General features: G+C 39.4%; 1 protein-coding gene across 19 annotated transcripts in view; it reads right to left on the bottom strand.

Moving 5' to 3' along the window:
* fnbp1b (formin binding protein 1b) overlaps positions 1-19,675 on the bottom strand; it is a 47,795-nt gene extending 28,120 nt beyond the window's left edge. For 12 of the 19 annotated variants that reach the window (XM_026296936.1, XM_026296932.1, XM_026296934.1 and 9 more), the window contains exons 1-4: positions 15,305-15,417; positions 4,491-4,606; positions 999-1,055; positions 501-648 (exon numbers count right to left, since the gene is read on the bottom strand). In XM_026296936.1, coding sequence (XP_026152721.1) covers positions 501-648; positions 999-1,055; positions 4,491-4,606; positions 15,305-15,346 — 363 coding nt within the window. In that variant the 5' untranslated portion in view covers positions 15,347-15,417. Of the gene's footprint in view, positions 1-500; positions 649-998; positions 1,056-4,490; positions 4,628-5,299; positions 5,438-15,304; positions 15,418-19,086 lie in introns of those variants that run through there. The other 7 variants (XM_026296943.1, XM_026296944.1, XM_026296949.1 and 4 more) reach the window with 3 other exon arrangements.
* Positions 19,676-20,271: the final 596 nt, after the last annotated feature.

Below are 20,271 nucleotides of genomic sequence, written 5' to 3'. Positions count from 1 at the left end.
ACATTTTTTTCCAGCTGGGTAGTTTTCTCTCTGCTCCTTCACTAACCCTATGGACCTAATGGGCACCACACTGTTATCTATGAATCATTTGCTGCAGCTCCACCACTCTTCCAAATAGCATAATAGTTAGGAGGAAAGTGACTTCACATTTAAGAATAGTGTGTGGTGTGCCAATCTTTTGCAATTGGGTTTAAAAATGAAAAATAAGGCTGTAATGACAGAGAGACGGTGACTTTGTTCTATAAAAAAGACACGCTGTCACATTCTGCACTTCTGGCGAGCCTTAGGGTGAATCTATATTTACTCAGCAATGACCTCAGTTCATGGAGAATAGAGTATGCGGAGGGAATGGGCTGGTTAATTTAGTGTATGTCAGTGTGTCTAAGGCAGAAACATGGGGACATTGACACTATGATGTGGACAATTAACAGATAAAGAAATAAAAACAAATAGAATGATAGTTAGAAAGACACTCATGTGAGTGTAAAGAGATGTCTCACCGATTTTCTCTCAGTCTTGAGCTCCTGCAGGTAGCGTGAAAGCTCAACGATTATTTGAGATGTCAAGTTCTCCGCTATAACTTCGTGTTGACCTGCATAGTCATTTAACTCATTGAGTGTCGTCAGGAAGGCTCGACAGAAGGAGTACCTGGTGAGAACAAGAAGTGATGTCAGAGGAAAGATGGTAAAGATCCCAACACAGTCATTTTGCACAGAAACAATGTGCACAATTTAGGAAAACATTTGTGGTTCCAACGGCCAGCAACCAGTTAGCTTAGCTTAGACTGGAAACAGGACAAAACCACCAGCCTTCCTGTGCCCACATGTAACAAAATCTACATCAACAGAAAATTAAAGAAAGAAAATCTTTTTTCTTTGATCTGTAAAAACTATATTCAGTTTAGACAGTGATAGGCTAACTGTTTCCTCTGGTTTCTATTCTTTGTGCATGTCAAATGATTCTTTTTTTGTGCTTATGTGCAAGGCCCTTTCACTTACTTGCTTTCTTCCTCTTCTCGTGAGTTCTTCTTGGGTTGATACTTCTTTGATAAATTCCTGTCAGAATAAAGAGTTCAGCATGGTCAGACATTCCTTATTGTATCTTTACAAAGAGCCCAGTCTGCAAATGAGTAGTGTACCATTACCACCATTTTAGTGACACTGCCCTTATGGACCTTCCAAAGGATAATCCAGTACACCATTCAATCCACCAGAGTGCTTTCTGCTCCTGCTACTACATTTCCATTCTCTCTCTCTTCAGGTCATAAATCATTGCCTCCGGGGAGCATACATGCAGAGCCAGTCACCAGAAACCAGCATGTTTTCTTATGCTGCCATTGCCCTGGCTTTGACACAGGCTAAGTCGGTGACACAAAAAAAATAGGATGCATGCAGTGTAAAAAATATGTCACTGTGCTAGCTGCAAGTGATTTGATAATGGCAGGAACAGGCTGCAAATCATGGTGTTATTAACCTGTTGTGTTGTTTGACCGGCTACATCTTGTCACGTTTGTTTGATTGTGACATTATCACTCACCATCCAACTGCTACTCTGTCAGCAGAACATAATAATGTTTGTAGCACATTGTTTACTTATGCTTTCAGGATTCAAAACAGGCCGACACAAACACAATAAACGTTATATGTCTTAATTTAGAACATATAACATAATATACCAATAATGAGTCATACTGTATTTTTCCAGTCAGTAAAGACAACGACAAAAACAAAGACAAAATATATAACAAATCATGAGATTTTCTAACACTTATTAAAAATAAAATTATCCAGCATATGTGCACCAAAGTCAGTATAACTGCTTTAAAAGACTGGGTCACAGTGAGGGTCACTTAAATTCTGATGGAGTCTAAAAGCTCCGACTTGTACATGTTGTAAAAGGCATGCTTAATTCCTGCTGAACTGAATAATGCATGTGTTAAAAAAACACAACATATGATGTGTGTCTGCACTCTATCCAGCTCTCTTGACCCACAAACCCCCTCACATCTCCTCCCTGGTGGTGTTTACGCTGTTGCTAGGCAGATCTATGTGTCTCTCTCTCTCTCCTGGTCTTTCTCAACTCATCTCTAATTATAGTGCCGGTTCCCACTGCCTCTTTTATTTACTCACAGCCAAATATGTCACTGTATTTCCCAATCACCTTAACAACATATTAACAAACCTGCCCAAATAAGGATAGGTGCTAGCATTTAATTAGGCAGATTAACAAGCCCCGTTAGATGCATGTTTGTGTATCAGGTTCTGTCTATGTGTGAAAATGATACGGTATAACTCCATGTCTTTCTGGAAACATGCTGAGAATGTCTATATATACTCATTACTAATATAACCATAGACTCGTTTCTCATGCTGACCCGCTTTCTTTGTTAGCAAGGCTTTATTCCTGTTTGTTGTGGATTATGTCAGACTGGAGTATGGAGATGACGACGAGGAGACATTAATGTATTGCACTGAAAAGACTAGACTAACGCGTTGGGCATGTTTACACCAATGCAGTGGAAGAGGATTATTCCTGGATTAGTACATTGTGTGATTGGTATGGTGACAGGAATGGTACGAATAAAGTAATAGGTGGCATTCATTGTGTGAGGAATGTAGTTCATAGTTCACTAGTTCATAAGGTTCAGAAGACAAATTTAGTTCTCAGAGCCTGAGGTGATGTCTTTAAATGATGTTTTGTCTACACACAAAAAAACAGTAAATCCTAAAGACGGAGGCTGGAATCACAAAATGTTTGGCATTTTACTTCATAAATGACCTAAAGTATTAATCAATAATATAAATCTAATACCTGATTACTTTAGTTTATCAGATCTTACAGCTCTGTGTTCCTTTTGGTTTGAGTGTGCCCATTAGTTTTAACCTGATTCAAGTTGATTACAAAGGATAATTAGTCCAGAGGTATAGTCAAGTAGCACCACAACAAAGGAGCACAGTATCTTCAAAACATAAGGAAACCCCTATGACTCAAATGATCCAGTCTGTACCTCCTGATTTCCTAATTTCAACCTTTTCTCACAAATGTACCAAAGTGCATGCATGTATGTGTGTGCATGTCTGTGCATGTGTGTGATTGTGTGTGTGCTAGATAACAGAAAGACTTTGACAGCTGGCCGTCAGTATAAGCACAGTGACTGAAAACATCCACACCATCTGGTGAGCCTAAAGTTCATGACGAGTGTATCTCTGTCCTGTCAAACACGCTGCAGACATACGTTGTGTAACTGAATCGTGAGGGATGAGCTAAAGCACATCTGTGTTTTTAACACTGGATATTTCAAATATTTTGTTTTTGAAAACATTCAGAAGTTGTACACATGAAGAAATGCAGTTAAACATTGCGGTAAAGTAGGTTAAAGTCAATACTGTTCATCAGTCAGTTGACTTCAAAAAGTTTGAAGGTGCTTCTCTTAAGTCAAATGCTTAAATAATGAGAGAAGTCAAACAAAATTAAGTGACATCAAAAAAATCTATGAATATAAAAAGAATTGTATGGAAACATGTAGATTTATTTTTGGTATGAGTCTATCTGTAAGTGTGAAAGGTGTGTAGGGGCATGTGAGTAATGCATGAATGTAAACACAGACAGCTAGTCCTATTATCTCAAGCTGATTTGTTTCTCAAAAAGAGGAGTAGTATGGTCTGCAGACGATCTGTTACCTGGAGGTTGCTATGTGAATACTCAATTCGTATTGGCTATTCCCTGTGCAATGTGGGCTTTGGGTCAATACTTAGAGCATTAGCCATATTGCCGGGCCTCTCTAAAGATGAGGATTGTGGATTTGGGGGATATCTCCCACTGTGTTGGGATGCTGCTGACCTGCAGGAGACAGATCCTCTCAATGCAGGACAGTTCATGCTCCTTTTAAAATCAGTGACTGCATCAAAACATAGTACGAGTGGAGAGAAAAGGGGGTGGGGCCAACACTTGGTTGGAAGGGAAACAATCTGGGTCAGACCTGGGGTTGCTAATGCTGATACCTCCTAGTCTCTATGGAAACACAAGCTCCACCCCATCCCCCACAACCTCATGCCTGAAGCAGAAACCAGCAACAAACAGCGTGCATGCAGGAGAGAGTGAGAGAGGGCAGACAGGAACTTTTCACAGACGAAAAAGAAAGAGAAAAGGATGGAAGGGAAACAGACATCCTGTCTAGCTCTATATGAGCGTAAAGCTATTCTGCTTTCCTGCTAAGAAACAGTGCCGCTACAAAAATATGAGCTAATGTACTACTTCTCATATGGGAATTCTCGTTTCAGTTTCTCCCTTGAGAGGGAAGTCAGGGGTCAGGGTCAGCTACATAATGAGCTGGTAAGGATTCAGTCTCTTGTTTCAAGGACACACCAGTAGGTCAAATCCTGCTGCAGAGGAGGGTTTCTTCATCTAAGCCATTTGGATGGAAAATGTTCACCTTGGAAATATCCCCTATTTCTAATAATTATGAATTATAAATCAGCTCGAGTACTCACCTAATTTGTTTTGCATAGTTAGTTTCAATCTCTGATCTCTCCTTGACAAATTTTGCATACTTCTCCACAAATTCGATCCCCCATTGTGTATGCTTCTCCAAGTTGTCAAACTGATCCTGCAGAAAAGAAAAAGACATAATGATTAAATCACCCAAGTACACGGGAGATAGAAATCTACCATTGAATACACCACAGAAGAAAGAAGAAAGTCAAGGATAGTAAAAGATTAAAGCTACTGAATCACAGTACTGATTTCAACGGCCAAAAATCAGACTCACTGAAAGTTACATCACTGGTATCATCTTACACAGATTCTTCCAGATCATAAATTCAACTTCTCCTGATCATTGTGTCTCATTTTCTGTATAAATACCTGGATCAGTCAGTGTTGTCTAACTCACTCTTAGCTGCAATTCATATATTAAACACCTTCAAAGGTGGCATCCTTGGCCTGCGACTGACACTAGTCACTTGTAATACAGTCATCTTAAGTTTTCTCTTAAGGTGAGGTCCATCACCGAGTGTATGCGTAGTTCATAGTAGAAACAGGCACACTGCTGATAACCAAACACAGCTGTTCAGACTGAACTCAGTATTCATGACTTCTTTGTGACTTGTAAGGAAAAAATGAGCCTGTAGTTGGCTGAGGTCACGTCTTGAAATTCATTAGTTCAAAAAATAAAAAGACAATTTCATCTGGGATATCACTTAACAAACACACATACCACAGCTGCTGACAATCACATGGTTACTCTTCTTAGAACAGTGTTAATATACTATCATTTTAAAGATGAACAAAACAAATCAACCTTGGTGTGGCTCCAACAGTCCCCCATCCTCTCCTCAACCATGCCTGGAGTATTCCTGAGTCCAGCTACAGTATGAGCTCCACACTAAGCTTGTAAAGTGTCAGCATGAAAAGGTTCATCAGGTTCTCTAAGCAAACCATAAAATGTTTTCTATGCCTGCATTAAGCATCTCTGCACTAAAACATTTTCATATCAAAGACACAGGAAGTGGTTGTGGTATTGCACTTTGAATTGCGTGGTGTATGAATGGTGCTATACAAATAAATTTACCTTTGCATTTGCCTATTGAAAAAGTTATACTGGAATCTACAGTCTTGCACAGGGTTAAGTATAACTTTTTATGACTTTTTGGTTAGCAAATCATATACTATATTACAAGCTATAGTATATTTCACATTGTGTCATATGGTATTGCATAAAATCTCTTGAACACCTTTAAAACAAATGAAAAGACTTCAAATTGAAGTACTCAAGGAAAACAATAGTGTTTTGAGCAAAGGGGGTTGGTTTCCAGCCTGCACTGATAGTCAGCTTCAGTGAATAATCACTCATCAAGAACCCACTCAAGGGAAGAATGACAAGATGAAACCAAACAATTAAACATTTTACTGACACAGTGAGCGCCTTGTGACTCTTTTACTTTGTTTATTCCTGTTTCTCTGCCTCCTCTCTGTTGTTTTTCTGTTTTCTACACCTAGCTGCCTTTCACCTCTAACGCACAAATGCCTGGTTACCCAAGGACCTATGTGCCAAATAAATTAATCAAACAGCATTTGCTTCATTCAGGGCACAAAACAGACACCAAGCAGCACACGTCACTGCAGCCACATCATGCACATTAAACCCTCCTCTTTCTAATACACACTCCTCTGTACACATAACTCAGATTACCCTTTTTTGCATCATATCCAGTGTGCCTTGGCGTGGAAAGTGTTCCCTTTTAAAATATCCAAATCCAGAGAATGTCCATCCAGCTCTCGAAAGTAGCACAACAAAAGGCTGAGGTCAGGTTAGAGTATGCATCCACAAGACCATTTCCAAAGCAGCAAAAGGTAGAGCGTGCTTGGGTTGGGTTGACCCCACTCCCACGCAATAAAAAAGAAAAAGCGTTAGCAAGTGATTTCTGATTGTATGAAAGGAGAAAGAATCCCAGGGAACAGAGGAGGAACCGAGTGAGAACTGGCTCCCTCACACACACTCTCCCAATCTGAGGCCACGGCTGCCCACAGCATTCAGGCTTAATGCTCCATCAGGCGTAAGGTGGGATAAGTGGGATGGGAGAGGAAGATAGCAGGGGAGAGAGAGAGAGAAAGAGCAAAAAAAACAGAGGGAGGGGGCATGAAAGCAGTAGAAATTGCAGCAGAGGCAGGATTACATGGGAGGGCATTAAATTAGAGGGGACTACCTTATGATTCTGGGGCCTCAAAAACCCCGGCACCCTATTCACTTCACCATATTTTAAAATCTAATAAAAAATCTAAAACAATATGATGAGTCATTCAGAGCGCATGAATCTTTGCTAATATCCGACGGGATGGAGGAAGAAGGTGCTCAACTAAGATGGAAAATTCATCAACAAAGCAATTCCCCTGCCACAAGAGAAAGCTGAGTTTAATAAATTATGAGAGCTTATCAGAGCAGGGAAATATCAAAGAAAACAGCAGTTTATGTGAAACTCCTTTAACCTCCATGCTCCATACTTATTCTTTATATGCCCAGAGAAAACAAATCCAGTAGTAAAGTAAAAAAGTAAAGCTTTTCCACTTCCTGTTATTTCATCAACCTAACTATTAACCGTTAAGACAAAATCCTTTTCTATTCATTACATTTATTTCACTTTTTCTGTAGTGGAAACAGTAAAACAGCTGCCAAGGGCAGATATGATCATTCCCTTTTTTTTCCTCAACAGAAAAAAAATGTGTTTGTGCTAAATTAAATCCACTTTCCACATACTTAAGTAAGCATATCTGCAGGACATAGAAATTATACAGTGTCAGGTACAGTTGGCTGAAGAGCTAATAAACTCATAATCAAAACTGTTTAGGATTTTTAGTATCCCTCCTTCTCAGCCCTAGTTCCATTCTGACATCTGCTGCATCTGATACCTGACCTTGTTCCTGCAGGAGGGAAAAAATGGGTGGACCCATCAGGAGATGGAACCAGTCCCACTCTGTTATTTTAGGATACAGGCCCACTCATTGTGCTGCATGTACTATTGTGGTGGTACATGAAAGAAAATAAATAGAGCTGCATAGATAAATATTTTTTTATTATCCAGGAAATGGGAAACAGGTTCAAACAGAGAATAAAGGAGACGGCAGTTACTAAATATATGCCCATGTGCCGCAAGAAAAAAACTCATTCCTATTTAATGGTCGGCCTCTTGACATCCAACCCTTTCCAACTGGTCATTGGGATTATGGCGCAGTTTAATATATTGGACTGCCAGTTAATCTGAGCTAATGCACAGCATTTAGTTACCACTCCAGATCAGATCTGAGCACCCACTGACCTGCAACCACACAAGGGCAAGCATAGAGCTATAGTCCTTATTTCACCATCCTCCACCTGCCTGGTGTAGGCAGACATGGTCACATACTAATATCATCTGTACTGTAGCAGATTCAGTTAATAGTCCAGTGATCATCCAGCAGAGATGATGCTTCTTATCAGTTCAGTTGTCAAAACGTGTCCCCAATGAGACATGATGCACTACTTTTGAAAACGCTGCAGTGAGACTCACATCCGGACATCATATAAAACTCTATTTATATTAACTTTGTTATAAACCTTAGCATTTGCTTTTATTGTAGCTACAGGAAATGCTTTTGTTAGTCAGAGTTAGCACTGATCATTAACATTCATTAACAACAAATCTTTAAAAGACAATTATCAAGGCAATGGTTTATTTTTCCATTTAAATAATTTTTGCAAGAGTGTTACAGAAGAAGAAGAATCAGGTGTATAAAGCAGGTTCAGCAGAATTGAAGGATTATAGCTTTAATGTTGCTGTTGCTGTTGCTAAGTATAGCTCCTATTTAAGAGTTGGGAAATTCCACATCCGCACACAATAGCCAGGATAACTTGAAGAAGCTGTGTATTCTTCATTGTCAGTGATTCTTTGAGCAGGCAAATTCTAATCTTCTGGCCTTTTCTGCCACAGAGGGCAGTAGAGAGCACTCCTGTTCTTTACTAATGGTGACAGGCATTTATTTATTTTTAAGGAATAGGATGCAATAAGTGGAGTATATGGAAGAACCATTCTGTGTCCTGACCATGAATTTTCAAGAGACAGATGGGATTCACATCGCATCTGTAAAACCCCAGGACATGTTAATTCATGATGAAGTAATGCAGACTACACTAAATAAAAAGCATTTAAGATGGTCATCTCTCTTTTTGGTAAATGCCACATGATGAGATCATGGATCCAGAACCTGATAAAGACCCTGTGTTAGGGTGCTTGGCACAGAGAATCAACACAGTGAGTGGAATGACCTCACAAAAAGCTTGGGGATAACCTCGGAACAAACACTGCTGTTTTATTTCAGCCTTACCACCTCTGCAGAGGTCACTTTGCTGCTCTGGTGATCACAGCAAAAATCAATAGGTTATTAAAAACACAGCGGAAAAGAGAAAATGGAGCTGTTTCAATGGTCAACTATGGGAAAACAAGATGTAAAAAGATCGAAAGGCAGATATGAGAGTAATCAAATCAGAACACTGGGTATATTATGTGTCTGATTTGTATAATTGAATCTGTGTAAATACTGAAGAAAAATCTTTAATCTTTAACCTTATAAAATGTGACTTAAAAGCTTTCACCACAAAATTCTTACTTTCTAAATTCAAGCTTCAAGCTTTCAGCTCAGTGTTCACTGTCAGTGGTGACTATATGAGGTCCAGCCCCTGATAGGAAACCTATTGAGACAAACAAAGCTGATGTTACTTCCAAAGCAAAGACTGAAGGGACAGATGTTCTGCGGGAGAGAGGACAATGAGACAAGAGCCCTATAGATGCTTTTGTCTTTCATGTAAGGGTTTAATGTGTTGACCATGGAGCAGGGGCAGTAGTTTAAGTTGGGGGCTATGGGGTTGTTCCAAATCTAACCTAAACCAGAGTAGAGTGCTGAGTAAAAGCACTAAGTCTTCTCTGCTGGTCTGGACTTCTCTTCTACAGGCTGGTTACAGTGGAATGAAACCCAACACTAGAGCGAATGCACTTTATTAATTGTCTGAGTGATGTGTCATAAACAATGACCAAAAGTACTGATTGCTTATTGATTTAGTCAGATATTTTCTTATTAGTATGAGCGAAGGTGGTTTCGCCTAAAGATTTCGCCTAATCTTTATATTTGAAAAAGAGGGACTGAGTTAGTTCATCTTGTTAGCTAACAAACACCAAACTGCAGTGAGAATGAAGAAGAAATCAGAGGAAGAAGAAGAAGCTGCATTTAGTCAGAACGGTTCATTAGGCTGCGAGGGTCCTCTCAATTCAGTAATAAACAGCTTGATTGTCTGAACAAAATTATCATCTAATAAATTAAAGTGATGGGATGAATCCAATATTCAGATGTTCTTTTTGTGATTATCCAGAGTCTTGCTCAGAGTTTCTTACTGACGATAGCAGAAAGGACACACAGAGGCATGACTCAGAAAACCTTTCTGTTCATTACAGCTGAACCACTGAAATCCACCATCAATGAGTTGTTCAATGCAGTGCTTCACTGTCTTGCAAGGAGTAGGCGTCCAGCAGCAAGAACAAATATTTAGGGGTAGATGCCAAACCCTCTTTCGGACACACACTGAGCTTTGTTCAAGAAAGCAGGCGGAACAATGCTGCCATAGCCCAGTGTAACCCCTGAGTCAAAGAGGAATCGCAGGGAAAGGGATAGAAGCCTCCCACACACAAAAAGTCACGTGCACACACAAGACAAGATGATGATGTGAAGAACCACTGAAAAGCTGCCATCAGCTATTTCACCTTGGGTTATTGAAGGCTGGGAAGGACTTATAGGTCCCCTGCCAAACCAACCCTAAATGAGAATTTAACACTTAAATGCAAACTAATTTTTTCTTCATGGCTCATTCAATTTACAACTGTGTCACAATAACTCTATGTAACATGTGAATATATCTAGCTGTATGAGATTTTAAGTTTGGTTTCAGTAGATTATTTTTCATACAAATCAAACACTAATAACTGAACTCACCTTTACAAAGGGTCTTTCACTACCACTATGATGGATGAGCCATTGGCTGTGTTATTTTAAGTGAAATTAAAATATTAATTGAAATAATAAAATAAACACTTATCCACAAGCAATTACTCACATGGCCAAACCTCAAGGCAGCCAAACTCAGCTGTTCAGGGCCTGTTCAAGTGTAAGAGCTCTTGTTTGCATGTTAGTGTGTTGCTATTTATAAAAACAACACCTCTGCAGGTGTGAAATTTAAGAATGTGTGTTGGTGTTTCCTCACATCTATTATGCATTGGTGCTCTTAAAATATGTCTTCTCCCTACTTGCCTGTACATGGCTCTAGTTGCTATTTAATCACTCTACGTCTGTCCATGTCACTTAAAGAGTCCTGAGCAGTATCACGTATGAGTCGTCATTTCACTTACAAGATGTACCAGCACTTCTTGCAGTGGTTAAGCAACAGGAAATTGCTGTCTCTCGACTGTGAGTCATAGTAACTGGAAAAGTGTTCAACTTATTCATTTGCTGCAGTGTTTTAGGCTCTGGCCTTGTAAAATAAGTCGATTTTACAAAACTCTTGTCATATTGTTAAACGGCACATGCCACAGTTTTTCACTGACTGGTACACAATGCTTTACTAATAATACAGTATTTGAACTGAAAGATTAGAAGATGTCCTCTAATTCTCTCTTCACTTACAGCACTGGTCATCTTCATCTGCAGCAGCATCTGCTGATACTCCTCATAAGGGCTCAGCTGATGGTCTTTGCTTTGCTCTTCCTTTTCTGATTTCACAGAAAGAACGCTGTCCAGGAAAATGAAAAACTCACTTCTTCTGCGTAACATGATCACAGCAAGTAAAACGAACCCTGAATAAAGTTAATCCATAATAAAAAGCTAGTCTGGTTCCTGTTAACAATTTCAAGAGCCTGTATATAGCAATGCAAAGACGGGATCCAAACACATCCTATATCCTGGTAAGCTCAGAACATAGAGTATATTGATATAGTAACAACAGAAATGTTGTAACCGTCGCAGTATTGATTAAAAGACCCTATTAATCTGCTTACTACACCTCCCATGTTACTCTCTTTAGCAGCCAATAGGCTGTTCTGTGGATTAATCTTGCTATGCCAGAAAACACACATTATCCATTGTTCTTGTTGAGCTGTTTTTGTTCTTTTGGACGATAAAGCTCTTTAATTCTTATATAACACATTCTCTGGAATTAAGGACTTCAACTTTGAACTGCAGTGACACTCTATACTGTATATTAAGCCAATATTGGTTTCAGTTAATAGCAGGGTCAGGATATACTATGTCCAGTAGGTAAACATTAACACATAGTATGACATGGTATGAACAGTGGTAAAAAGTAAAAGTGCAAATCTAATAACATTTCTTTGCACTTGGTCAAAATAGTAACTTTATAATTACTGCATTTCCTTGGCATAGGTGTCAGTCTTCAATTTAATCATTGATGCCATGGGTCTCATGCAATTTGAAAATAAATAACACACAAACAAACAGCACTAGCTTATAATTAAGTCTGCTGGCAGACATGACGGAGTTAAATGAGAGACTAGATTAAACATTTGTGTTGCATGTGATTTATACTTATTCCAAGCGGTGTGTCTTGCTTACAGTTTCAGTTCATAAATAGATCTGTCTAATGTCAGTGTCATGTAAGGCTTCTCTTCCCCACTATAGCTACGGCCTAATAACTTAGCTTCAGATGACAAGAGTCGGATCACTCCACTGAGGATCATGTCATACTGTAGCAGGACTCCCCCTGCACATACTGTAGCCTCAAACTGTCCCAAGTCTCAGATCACTGGTTTGCTCTCCACATAAGACAGAGTGGGGTATTCTTTGCTTGTGTTGCTACTGCAGTATTTCCATATTTAATTCAGCTCATAGCTTAAATAGAGCAGACAGGTACTGAAATGATATCACACCAGAGCTCCCACTACATCTCCTCTTCTTACGCCACACACATTTGAGTTCATTATTTGAATTCCTCAGCTACTTTTATTCACATGGATGAAGGGCTAACACTTAAACCTGCTAACAGCCTGCAAGGACTTTGAGACTATAGCTTTATTCTTTCTTGCCAACAACAACAGGATTTACGCTGATACTAGAATATTTACATTCCTTTTAGGGGGTCAAAAACCTCAGAGCACTTGAAATACATATATAGCTTTACTGTATCATTAAAATGAGCTCAAATCTCTGGGTGGTCCATTTATACGTGTACCACAAACAGTTTTTCAGGTAATATCTCTGAATAATGTGGCCACACTTTGAATCCACCCTGATGTGCCTCATCTCAGGATGTGAGTAAAGATGGTACTTTTTAGACGTATTACATTACTCATCCTGGAGAAACTCACATCTCTCAGTGTTTAAGTGTTTAATACACTATATGTGTATATATATAGTGTATGTATTGTGTATGTATATTGAAAGGGAGCACAAATCCAGAGAGCGCCAAACTTATTAGGTTTGTGAGAAAGACTTTGATATTGAACGAAGCTAGACCTTGCTAGTGGAAGTGATGGATATGATTTCAAATGCCATTTACTATCAAACCAATTTACTAATAAAATAAAGGACTTCCGCCCTCTTGGTCTGAAGAGTGAACAGCCAGTAAGAGAAAAACAGAGCAGGTGAGAAAAAGTAAGGACATGAGGGGGCTGGACTGGCAGAATTTTTTCAAGGAGCGGGAGGCAAATGTGTTGTAACTACTGTTTCCATCATCTTTGAATCATTTCACATTAAGTAGCTGTAAAGTAACAACTAAAGAGGTTCACATGATATTAACCGTGTCTTTTGACCAAAGGCATAACCCTTCTGAAAAGCAAAATAAACCACTTACATGGGCTCAAAAACATCCAGTGATCACTAAATAGGACAACTGAGAAAACAGAGGCGATAAAAATCTGCACTCGTATATTTTGACTCTTCAGCACATAAATGTGAAGTGGAGTGCATTCACGTCCAATTGCTCTTTGGGGATTAGAAACACACACTGCATAAAAACTCCAGAGGACACATCTGAATTAAAAAAGAAAACAAACATTATTTTACATTCAGGCTGAGATTACTCTGTTTCAAATCAGGAAGGGTAGTGTTACTTGTTTTCATCAAGAGACATATTTACAGTAGCCAAGTGCTTCTGTTTTAGGTTGCACTTATGCTTGAAAATGTAATTATTATCATTGCAGAGGCTGCAGAAAAAAGAGACTGTAGTCCTTGGTTCACCATCCTCCACCTTGAACAGCCACTGAAGGGCCAGCAGTGCAGTAATATCTGTGCTAGTGTTACGCCATTACTCTGTTGATAGAAACTCAATGCTGTCACAGCCTGAAGAACTAATGACATGTATAGTATGTTGTACAGCACAGCAGTAATTAGCAGAACATGGAAGCCTGGAAGGAAGGTGACAATATGTCAGAGCTCTCGGGACAGAGACCCAACAGTAGTATCATTCCCACTGTCGCAGCAATGATTAGAGGCTGAATTTACAAATAACAAAAGTAGCAATGACTAAAAATTAGAGGCTTCAACTGTTTGTGGTTGGAAGGACTGAGTCACATTTTATAGGCAAAATGACAAATAAGCTCAGACCTCTCCTTTTCAGTTTTGAGGAAGCAGAAGGCCAACACTTGTGGCCAGAAAACGCCCAGGACAGAAAGTCTTAATTAATCCTATGGTGTTTAAAACCTCAAAAAACAGTGACAAATGTCTAAAACAAGCAATGAGATTCCTCCAGATTCCCCATTTTGTCCCACCAACAGCCTAGACCAAAAAAGATTCAAATTATTACAGTGCTCTAACATTAAAAAATAAGCAAATGCTCACATTTAAGAAGCTGTAACTGACAAGTGTTTTACTTTAAAAAAAAAAAAAACAATTTAAATGAATGATCGTGCCTCTTGAATAAATGTCTCTGTATCATTTCCGGTGTTAACAAACTATCTCACCTACCCCTACTCTTTTCTTGCTGCTTCTTACTCACTGGGGTGGAGTCCTGGGACCTTGAGATCAGAGGTGGGTCCATTCATCACTATTTTACCATCACAAGGGTTCAAAGAAGGAGGGAAGGAGAAAATGGGTTTGGGGTGGTATCACTGAATCAGCAGGTGGGTGACGATGAGTATAAGATTTACGGTAATGTTGGGGCGGGGGGCAGGGATGTCTTTCGTAGATTTCAGTCTGTGTCACCCCCTTTCACTCCAATACACTGACAAAAGGAAACCAACTTGTCCTGGAAGTGAGCAGCATGGGATAAGGCTGGACCCTGGAGGAGTCTGAGTCAAGATGAGATACTACAGCAGAAAACACTGAGGAAGTCTCAGTCTAACACCAGGTTGTTTCAAGCTCCAAAGAGCACTACAGGAGATCAGGGCCGATATCTCACTGTGGTGAATGCATGACTGAAATCCACACAAACAAGGCCATGAGGTTTTGATTGTACTTTTTTGTCTGTGCTCCTCTGGCAAAGTCTGAAGCAGCACTTAATTGCAGGAAAGAAAACAAGTGACTTTTAAAGGGCCTCTGCAGACAATACTACTTTCCCTTCTCAATTAGAATCGGGCCAGTGGCCAACTGATAGGCATGTGCTTACTATTAAAAAGACCACACAAGCTCAAGTATGTGTCTCTAAAACTTCCCCTAAGATGAGTTCTGAGTTCACACCTTCACTGACACTGAGTGAGCGTAATTAGCAAAGTCTGGTTAAGTCGCTGACCAGCCATTGTAACCTCTATGCAGATGACCCTTGTGCAGTTGAACTCACCTTTAGCTGCTGCTCTTTGAGAAGAGTTTCAACCTTGTCCATGATTCCTCATCAGTAAGTTGTGTAAAAGGAAAAGACACCTTTGCATCCTATTCTACTACATACTACTGTGAGAACATCAGTACATTCAGTAGCCAAATTAGCCAAATAGGAGAAGTGAAACATTTAAGGTGGTATCATAGTGTCATGGTGACTTTGTTAGTAAAGCCAGAGGATAACATTTAACTTATTTCATTTTTAAACTATGTGCTGCTAATATTTAATCTGAGAATGTTTGGTATAACCAGTCATCTGATTGATCTTTCTCCACAGGCCTGGTTATTGGCGCTACAATATCAACTTCTGAGAAGCTGCTGTCTCCAGGTCTTTAGACTTTTTTTTAACACATCTACCAAATGCAATGTGATTTTGAATTTTTGTTTGAAACACAATACCTATATTATTTATTATAATTTCAAATGTAGTTTTTTTCTGAGCCCTCTTCCATTGAGAAATGGCCATATGCTTCACTATATTCAACTTCTTTCTTCCTTGGCTGCATTTGAACATGATGTCACTTTTGGAAGGGCAATCTGACCAAAACTTTGATAACTTCAATTACATTTTAGTATTCTGCAGACACTTCTGTCGGAGGATTAGCAGGTCAGTCGTTTTAATAACGCAAGTTAGAGCAGGACTTTTCTCAAACATTGTTTGTGTGACACTTCTTAGAAATGTTACAAGCTCAAGGACAGAGATGGTCATAATTTTCATGGTGGCAAACATTAAATGAGTCTGTCTTTAAGAACACAGTGAAGACTATAATCAGTGTTATGATGATGCACAAAAGGCATTTAGTATTTTGGACCTCAATCAACTGACTGTGGCAACTTGTTCATGGTGACTCACAAAGCCCAAACAACAGAGGTCCACCACACTCATTTCTGTTTATTTACTCTCTTAGTTTGCCTGAGTGCGAATTTTCTTTCCAAGCCGTAACCTGCTCCACAGTCACAATATTCACTGATTTAACTATTTGATCAGACGAACTTGACTGAGCAAAGTTTTGACTCATCCTTTCAAATCTTTTGTATTGTTGAAATTCCAGGATTTACCTTAATTAAAAGTCAGTTTAGAGAATAGCGCAGGAAGGCATGTTTGGACTTCCTCACCACAGCAACCACGTCTAACAGAGGTTGTGAAACTCTGCCTGACAGTGACTTCACTTCCTGAACTATCACCACTTTCCTGTTCAGTATGAGGAACAACAGGATGATATGTGGCACATGTGGTGCCTCATCCTTCACCTGTCACGTTGCACCATGACATTTTTAAGCAAACTAACTAAAACATGGACATCACAATAAAGGGGATGTCCAGAACACTGAATCTTGAACGTAAAAACAGCATATGAGGAATCCAGGCTTGTGTTAAATTTTATATTGACATATGAGGGTAATTAACGATTTTGAAACAATGATTAGTCAGTTAATCAATGAATTTGTTAATTTTTCAAACATTTTCTTTCCAGACCTGAAATTTGAGTAATTCCTGCTTATCTATTTTCATACCAATGTAAATTACATATCTTTAGAATTTTATTTGCTATCTTTTGACATTTCATAGAGCTAATCAACTTAATTAGAAAGACTAAATGGTAACAGAACTACTTGTAGCCAAACCCACAATATCCTGTCCTTGATCTACATAAAACTCTGTACAACAAGAAAATACATGGTGTGCATTCTCCAGTGGCAACAGTCACCTGCACAGCACTGTTGAACTCAGTCTGCTGCCTTATTGCAAGGACTAAGATTAAAGAAACAAGTGTCTGGATTCAATTCAGTCGACAAGGAAAAAAGTGAGCATCTGGTTGTAATACACTATTCTCTGCAAAAGCTCAGTGCCTGTTTTCAAAACTTGCAAACGGTTTCCAGTGTTAATGTACGTGAAAGGCTGTAAAGTACCCTGAGGCTATCTTTGCTTTGCATGACTACCTGGTCCGCACTGTGTTTGGGTCAAGCATTGCAGTAGTGAAGTACAAATACACTGACATCACTGGGAAAATGTAAAGAATGTGGAGGACTAGTGGTTTTCATGGTGAACTTTGGACCAGGTAAATTACTGGAGAATTCATGGGAGTGACAGCCCCTCTGTTTTTTTCTTAGAAAGGAAAACAGACCCCCGATGTAACTATCCCCAGGCCTCTTTGCTTTTTGGGAAAGAAGAAAAAAACTCAACTCATAATATTGACTTTAGACTGCAGCTTTATCAGAGAAATAAGTGTAAAAAGCTGCCATTGTTTGCTGCCTAACTACAGTAAAAGAGGTGCAAAATGAATTGAAATCAATAACTTGAGACCCTTCCTGCTGGTTATGCCAACTCCATGTAAGAACTTGCAAGTTCACACTCATCCATGTTTGTGTTGACAAACAAACAAATATATACTGACAACATATCATTATTAATTTGAAATGAATCCCACAACAAGAAGTCAGCACCTCTGCCAGGCCATGTGTCAGCACACAGACGGCAAAACGGCTGCTTCTCCAAGGGATCATCTACACAACAAAATAACAACATGAGCCACTGACACAAAAGCCTCACAAAAGGAATTCAACTCACCACAACTGCTTATTATCAAGTCGTAACAGTAGTTTGACACAGTCCTGCAATTTCCCTCAATCTGTAGTTTGTAAGACATTTGCCTAAATGTATGAGGATGTGTCTGTGGATATGGAAATACCAGTGATGGGGCTGCAGCCCAGTTGTAAGTTGAGCACTCCTTAAAAGTGAATTTAAGTGGAATGAAAAGTGACATCATAGCACAGGAATTTATTGTAGTAAGGTCCCTGGGCATGGACTTAGTCTGTTGTAGCACTGATAGTTTTGGGTAATCTGAACAAATCAAACAATAAATATAAACAGAAGATAAAACACTAAACATTTTGATTAGTAACACAAATAAAACACAATCTGTGATCAAATCTAAGCCTTGCCTCCCACACATTTCCGTTTGTAGATACAAACAGTTTATCAGGTCCAGGATAATACAAATACAATTTTTAGATTATCATTGCCATAAATCCAAGTCTCATCTTTTCTCACCATGATGATAAATGTATCTGGACTAAAACAGCAAGACATGTGGGCTATATAAGTGTCACTGAAGTTCCATATAGTGAGTTATGTTTCTCTACTGTATGTGTTTAAATAGCGGTGCCTTTATGTGCGTATAAATAGAAGAACTTAACGCCATCTACTTCCTCTGCTAACAGCCAGAATCCAGCATGTGATATTAAAGGCAATCTAGCAGCTTGTTAGACATTTAAGAGATGGTTACTAAAGACAAGGGTCGCTGCAACATCAACATACATCCTCAACAACTTGGCACCGCAAGAGCAGCTATGTTATAGTGAGGGGGTGTGTGCAAAGCGTGGTTTAAAACGCTCAAATGCAAACTAAAATGGATGTTGAGCCATCTGCGGATTTCCACTGATGGCCTCCTTGCTACCAACACCATGTTGCCCTGAAATGAAACACAAAGATGCAGAAACTGGAGCAAAAAAAAAAAAAAAAAAAAAATACATGAGATCCAGTGATTAGCGCTACAAATTAGCCCCGTGATGGCTAACACGACCGGGGCTGAACGTCCACAGAGCTGTGCGTAAACATCGTCGTTTCAGAGGCAAAGATGGAGCCACTGCGCCGTCACACGCATGTTTCTATTTCCTGAGGGCCGTTAAGTCCGCGCAGGTACAATAAAACCCGCTAACAAGCGGTGCAAGTGCACAGAGACTCACCCATAGCTCTGACCCCCAGCTCATGGTTTCAGTACGATGTCCTCGGAATAATCCACAGCTCGTATGAGGTTTTTCTTAACACACACAGCAGCAGACGTGATTTGTGCCTTTGTGTTTGCGCCTCGCAGCGACCGTGTGCAGAAAAAAAACCGCTCCTATACTCGTATTTTTTTTTCAGAGTCTCATCCTGTCTGATACAAGATGGCCAGGAGCTGCAGCATAATCTTCAAACAGGATAGTCTCGCTATATGCAATGCGCGGGCCCGCTTCAACTCAATGACAGCTGCTGTTGCGCGCACACAGGCAACAAAAAGGGCTGGTGTCAGTGTGGGGTTGTCCAATAAAGCCTTTACCAATTTCTCTGCTCATTCACTCGCTCCCTTCAGCGTTTGCAAATGTGCTTTGAATGCTGGAAGGACATTGGGCGGTGGTGAGAGGTTCAAAAAGGTCACCACCCATGGCAGATGTTCCACTGAATACCCCAGTAGGATATTACTAACCTCTCACTTCAGATTTCAGTCTTTGCCTCACTCTGTCTCTGACTATACCAAGGTAAGGTAATCATGCATAGTGCTGGATTTACTGAACACTTTTACACTGAGCCCACAGCAACCACAGGCTTCCACACACAGGATGTTGCACTCAGGTTGCAGAAACTTTGAAGCACGATATCTGTTCATCTGACCTAGTGCTAGACTCATATCACTTTTGCACAGGCTTAAACATGAGTTTATTCTTGTTTAGACCTTTGGCACATACGGACACTAGCTCCTGTGTTCAAAAAGCAAAGATAAAATATAAGCTGTGAACAAGTATTGGATCATCCCACAAAAGATCATAACTGTGCATTTATATCTTTTTTTTAATCCCTAACTTGAAGTGGCTCCATCTTGTGTCTGTTCATAATAATATAATTATTTCCCAATTGTAAAGGACTATATACTATATCAATAGATTAGATCAATAGACAGATATATTTTTCTGTGCTTTTCCAGCTAAGACAGTAAAAAGGTCTATTAACTTCAATATACTCTAAATCTCAATTACCAACATGCATCCAGATATAAAACATTTAGTATATTGTGATGAATTATTTGTATCATTGCTTAACTTCTATGGTGAAGTCTTATTCAATGCTGTAAAGTCCAGAGCAATTACCAGTTTTGCTACAACAATGCTCCCACC

Source organism: Mastacembelus armatus, chromosome 12 (assembly GCF_900324485.2).
Source record: "Mastacembelus armatus chromosome 12, fMasArm1.2, whole genome shotgun sequence".
Taxonomy (NCBI): Eukaryota; Metazoa; Chordata; class Actinopteri; order Synbranchiformes; family Mastacembelidae; genus Mastacembelus; species Mastacembelus armatus.
Note: the sequence above shows the minus strand (reverse complement) of the source record. Positions and strands in the feature narration are given on the sequence as shown.